Here is a 6,576-nt window from a genome sequence, read left to right as displayed (position 1 = left end):
GGGGGGGGGGGGGGGGGGGGGGGGGGGGGGGGGGGGGGGGGGGGGGGGGGGGGGGTCAATGTATATAACGTGCAATAAGCCAAGAATTACCATATCCAATGGGAGAAAACAAAACACTTCTATGCAGCTGATAAATTGAATTAACTTTTTTCAACAATCAACAGAAACTGAGCTGAAAAACTTGCAACTCTGCCGAGTGTAAGCAACCCAGAAGCAAAAAAGAACCTGCACATGGAATTGGAAGTTAATGTTCAAAATAAAGAATTACTTTGGTAATGGCTAAGAGGTATATTACTGATGTAAATTGAGATACATTCAGATCAAAAGAATAGGACATCCGTACTAATTTCATGTTGCTTTGCAAAGGAAAAACAAAAAACTCTAGGGTCATGAAACATCGAAACCTTTAATAAACTCAAAGGAGCAGTACAATAACCAAAGACAAACTAAATTGGTGCCAGAGTTGATACAAGCAAACCAATAGGATGCTCATTGTACATCTAGTCGAGCTCCTACAAATTTCAAGAGAAGTGTACATGTCTAATGTCTTGTGACCAGAATCTTCCCTACGACACATAGGATGTTAGGATACACCAGATGAAGGACATTGAAGAATTGATTGAACAAACTTAAAGGCAACATTACCAGATTATTATGCATGTAGGTTGTCTAATTTTAAGATATTATACCACCTTGTACTAAGGCATTCAAAACCATCCCAAGCAGAAACATAAAACAACAATGGTCAGTATGTTGGTAGTAGATCCGTGACACACATACCAAAGTGTGTGTTGCCACTCATTGCGTAACTACAGGTTATAGGTTGTAACCATTCCCGTAGACGAGAGGAGAGATTACAACTAAGATGTACACCCATAGTTAAGGATTAAATCCTAGACATTACCACTTTCTCGTGGAAACCGACATTATATGAATAACGGTAGTACAACAAATGGGGTAAGGGATTTGAACCTACGACCTCGACCTCAAGAGCGAAAGTACATGTCAATTACCACTAAGTTACGCTAATTATGGGAAAATAACAATAAAATTATTAATCGCTTCCACATTTCCAGATCTTTAAGCTTTTAAACGATGTAGATAGTACGCATAATTCTACAGACGCTACAGAACTGATGGAAAATCGTTACTTATACCGATAAATGCACAGACAACAAACTTCAAAATCAACAGTAATCGACCACTGATTTGTGGATAATTTTTGAAGCATTTAAAGTTAACAAGACACGATGCAAAACATTGCTAGAAACCCAAAACACTTCGGGTTACTAAAAACCCAAAAGAGAAGTTTCATAGGGGCAAAACATTGTAAGAACCTAGCCGCAATTTATGGAAGTGACACACGAACAGATGATACCTCGGCTTTCAATCAATAGAAATATACAAAAAGATGTGCAGTAATTTCTTAGACAGACTCTTAATCTATAAACTTCAGCATCGGAATAAAAAACCCTCGTAGAATCAAATGGTTCAATTAACGGCAAGAACAACCAAGCAAAACCCTAATTCTCCGAAAATCCCCCATCTCCATTTGCACCTTCACACCAAAGTAACAAGAACAACAAATGCATTTCTCATCGGAAAACAAAAATTCCCCAAGCAGTCAGCAACTCAAGAGATCAAAAACTGCCCGATCGAACTATGGTGGACAGCGGAAACATCATACACAGTAAGAAAAACAAAACTGAGAAACAAGTAAACAAATTTCGTGTTCAAGTGACGGAAAAGAAAATCCAGATGAGAAAAAGAGTACCTCCGAAGAATCCCCGCGGCTCTGATTTTTTTCTCCGGAACCAAACAGCGAGATTGAAGAATGAGTTGAGAGAACACAAAACAAAAGCTTTGATCGAAGATTTAGAGAGAAGCGTTTGAATATTTATATATTGATTTTAAATTTTAAAATATAATAATATTAGTGGAATTAAATAAATATTATTTTCCAAAAATGGACACGTGTCACTAATTTTCTTACCCATTTTTTTTAATATCATAACCACTAAATTATTAATTTGAGCGTAAAAAAAGTCACTAAATTTTAGAAAAAATTGATTATGCAATAATAATAATAATAATAAAATAAATAAATAAATAACGTATTTACTTTTATTTTAGCCTCCCTTAATGGAGTCCTTTGTTTGACATTTGAGGATTTACCAATTTATTGACACGACTAAGTTTAGGGCATGACTCTGATACCATTTTAGACGAACACATTGACTTTGTATTGGACTTCTCCAAAAGGCCTCGTACCAATGAACAGAGTATTCTTTGTTTATAAACGCATGTTTATTCCCTAAATTAGTCGATTGTAGGACTTTCATCATCTAACAGTGAGCTTAAACAGATTTACGTGAAATTTATGAGTTTAAAAAAAATATAATGTTAATTATGTGCGTTAAATTAAAATTAATTTGGTATAAATTTTGATATTAGTTGAAATATTGGATTTTAAGAGAAAAATAAGAATTAAGAATTAAGAATTTTGTGTATTAAAAAAAGAAATTAATAAATTAATAAATTTGAATTTGAATTTGAATTTTGAAAAGAAAATGATAAATGTTTGGCGACACGTTGAGGTGAGCTGGAAAATCTGAACTCCAAATAAACTAGCCGTTGCTATTTTTTTACAACCCAACAATTATTTTTTAAAAGTATTTTCTAATTATGAAAAATTCTTAAAACATTTTTTTTTTACTATAATTAAAATTTTAATTTGACAATTTTAAGGCAATGGTATAATTAGATTAATTATAAATGCTCTATTCATTTTTTTTAATTATTTTTTGTAAAATTAGAAAAAAGGTAAAATATAATATATTATACATTATATATTGTTTCCTTCCCCTTCAAAAAGTATGGATAATTAGAATTCTAATCATCTGTTAAACAAGGGTATTTTAGTAATTTCAATTGTTTTAAATTATTTGTCAACTAATCGTTTAGCCTTTATTCAATTAAATTTTTTTTTGGGAGAGTTTACATAAGACAGAGTTGTTGAATTAGATTTTAGAAGATATGTGGAGGGCCTGTGCCTTGGACTTTTTAGGTAGCTGGGACGAACACTTACACTTAGTGGAATTTCCATATAACAACTACCATACAACGATAAATGACACCCTTTGAAATCTTGTATGGTAGAAGGTGTCGATCCTCGGTGTTTTGGCAAGAGGTGCGGATCCGACAATTATTAGGGCCTACGTTGGTATTGATGACGGATGAGGCTGTGTAGAAGATCAGAGTATGAATTCAGATAGCGCAAAGTAGAGGAGCTACGTCGACTCCAGAAGAAATGATCTCGAATTTGAAGTAGGAGATCACGTGTTTCTCAAGGTTGCTCCTATGAAATGAGTGTTGAGGTTCGGAAGAGAGGGAAACTTAGCATCCGTTTTATAGGCCATTTGAAATTCTAGAACGTATAAGACTAGTGACATACATATTAGCCTTGCCGCCAACTCTCGTCACTGTCGACAATGTGTTCCATGTATCCATGCTCAGGAAATTAGTCTCATCCCTCATCGAGATCATGCGAGAACAGAGAAGGGTGAGATTTAAGGCGGCTTGCCGGTTGAGGAAGGAAGAAGGGATTGCCATTGTCGAAGGGAGAAGGCACCGGAGTGAGACCAAAACCCACATTCGCCAGAGAAAGCTCGTACCTAATCCACTAGCAATTCGTAACCAATTGGAGATGGAAGTTTAGGAATTCTACTCGCCAGCCAACACGCACGCTCGAACCCATGCGACCCAACGTCGCGCGGGTCAACCCATGCACCCAAACTGATGGTCCCGACCAATTCAATTTAGTTGGGCCAGTTCAAACCGGTTTGGTCCAATTGGGCCCACCCTACCTGATATGAACCAAGAGACATGTTATCGAAAGATATTTCAATTCATGTCACATTGAAGAAGAATGAAGTTTCATGTTATAAATTTTGGGTGGATTACAATTTAGAGTTTATTTCATTAATGTATTTTAAGACTTTTTAGTTACTTTAGGTTACAATTACATAATGGTTATGTATGACCATTAAGTATCAATGTTACCGCTCTTGGAATGCCTTTAATAGTTTCATTTTGAGACTATACAAAGACATGTATGTTGTATTTGTAAGTAGACTTAGAAAATGCAGTAAAAAAAAAGCATTTGTGCTTTCTTTAGCCAATGACTAAGTTTCTTTGAAATTGTATGTAGTTTAGGTTGCATGTAGAATCATTCAAGCTCGACATGATCAATCTTGCTTGTAGAGTGATTCGAATCTCAAACAAGTGTTCTTGCGTTGAGATATTTGATCAACAAGAATCATTCAAGCTAGACATGATCGATCTTGCTTGTGGAGTGATTCGAATCTCAAACAATGTTCTTGCTTGAGATATACGATCAACAACGTAATCCAAATCTTACTCCCCTTGTAGTGATTTCCACATATCACTACCTCTTTTTATGTAATTTCTCGTTTTAACTCCGATTTTGGCGCCGTTTTAACCATTTTTCATCCTTTTTCTCAATCTAAGAACTATTTGAGGAGTGTGGCCAATTTTGAAATCTCCTAGAAATACAAACCCGAATAAAAAAGTGTCACATTTTCCAAGTAAGTGGCACCTCAAAATCTTGGATTTGGTTATTCTCGTACTATGCATGAAAATATGATATAAGAAGCATGTCATAGAAATTTGAGCATGGAATGAGTTGGTTTGATGTACGCAAGAGCACATTAAACATTATGATGCACATTTACAAAGGAATTAATTATTGAGCTATGATTTGACCGAAATTCATAGCATGCCTTTAGTTTGATACAAAGCAAGTTATAGGAACCTTATTATAAATGTTAAGCATAAAATGAGCTGAGATGGTGTATGTTGAATGCTATTATGCATGTGTACTAAACACGCATGCACTAACTTATGAAATGAAATTTATGACTAGGTATCCATGTTTAGATCACTATGCTCTATCTTTATTCCATATGTTGTGATGTATGCGATTGTACGCGGACGATTAGGGGTTTGCCAACTAACTTTTAATTGAGAATCTAACTCGATTGTCAAGGGTCCGGATAACCATAAAACTGACTTAGGATATTTTATGACTTATGACTGTACCCTGCGGGGACTACTGTGATGTTTGCCAATTAACTTCCCGTAGTGAGCCTGTCACGAGTGACAGAGATCTATAGTTGTACTTGACGAGTTAATTGACGATTATTGTTCATGCATGCGAGTTATGCGATTATATGGGGACGGTAGGGGTTCGCCAACTAGCCCCTCATCGTAAATCTGAATCGATTTTCAAAGGTCCAGGTAACCATAGAATTGGCATGATGTTTTACGAGGTATGATTTGTGCCCTATGGGAACTATTAGGAAGTTTTCTAACTTTCTTTTGCTGAACCTGCCACGAGCGGTAGGAGTCCACAATTGCACCTTAGAGTTGGTTGAGCCTTAGCATGCATGAACCCTATGAGATTTATATCGAGGTTGCACCTCGATGACTTAGAGTTATGGTAATGAGGGAGACTAACATAAACAACTAACCCGGAGACCTCAAAAGCTTAAGAATATGTCAAGGGCTAGAGATCCAGTTAGGACCAAGAACTAAGAATGAGATGATTAAACCTAGGGTCTAGCACAGGAGACGCCTATATTGGGGAACTAATCCCCAAATGAGAATAAGAAACCGAACAAGTTAACTAAGATAAATAAAACTTGATAACGAACTATGAACTACTAGCAAGCTACTTACAGAGTATATTTGATATACTCATCGCTGCTATTTTGACTTTTCTTTCAGAGGAGGCATGATGGAGCGAACGAGGCAGAGGCGCACACTAGCTAGGGGTTATGAGGTTTTGATCTAGATCGGTGTCGTGTTCCCCATTGATATGTTTTCCTTTATGAACCCTTAATTTTTTTGTATTTCAAGATTTCACCTACCTATATCATATTTTTGTGTGTGCGCGTATCGGTTGTCAGTATGTAATGTATTTTCGAACGATGTCGTATTAAATCTATATTTCCTCTATTTGCATGCACGTTTAAGAGTTTTAAATCAAATGCATATTTTAAATTATTTCCATGTCAGTGAGTAACAATCCGTGGCTTTAGTCCCTCGAAAAGCGAGTCATTACACACACAAAGTGTCGCTGTGATACCGACAATCACAGTCATACTTTTTTAACCATGCGCTGTCGTGATATTGACATGCTCACGATCACCTTTAGGGGAAACCAAGCTCCATATTCATTCTTCACCTGACTTTGTGGTTTCATTGGACCTTAGGCGAGGTTTGTCTTCGCCAACCGAATGTCACTTATGTGGAACCCAAGCTTGTTCGACCACACACATTGTTTACACGTGCATTTTCAATCGTTTGCAACACAACCGACTTGCCTCTACATTAGGTCAAGTCATTCGAATCGACCTTGCCTCTACTCGGGGCTAAGGTTTCATGCAACATCACATCCCATCATCTCATCATCTCATCTTGATTCCCAATTAACATGGCCCATATGTCTTGACGCCGTCCCAAGTCACGGGTGTCGTCAGTCATTGTAGCTCA

At 36.6% G+C, this 6,576-nt stretch overlaps 1 protein-coding gene across 1 annotated transcript in view; it reads right to left on the bottom strand.

Moving 5' to 3' along the window:
• The window catches only part of LOC111453552 (ubiquitin-conjugating enzyme E2 22-like), a 4,642-nt gene extending 2,760 nt beyond the window's left edge, over positions 1 to 1,882 (bottom strand). The window contains exons 1-2 of the mRNA XM_023094690.1: positions 1,775 to 1,882; positions 91 to 225 (exon numbers count right to left, since the gene is read on the bottom strand). Coding sequence (XP_022950458.1) covers positions 91 to 93 — 3 coding nt within the window. The 5' untranslated portion in view covers positions 94 to 225; positions 1,775 to 1,882. The remainder of the gene's footprint in view (positions 1 to 90; positions 226 to 1,774) is intronic.
• Between the last annotated feature and the right edge of the window lie 4,694 nt (positions 1,883 to 6,576).

Source organism: Cucurbita moschata, unplaced genomic scaffold (genome assembly GCF_002738365.1).
Source record: "Cucurbita moschata cultivar Rifu unplaced genomic scaffold, Cmos_1.0 Cmo_Scf00015, whole genome shotgun sequence".
In the NCBI taxonomy this organism is placed as follows: domain Eukaryota; kingdom Viridiplantae; phylum Streptophyta; class Magnoliopsida; order Cucurbitales; family Cucurbitaceae; genus Cucurbita; species Cucurbita moschata.
This window is presented reverse-complemented; position numbering and strand designations above follow the sequence as displayed.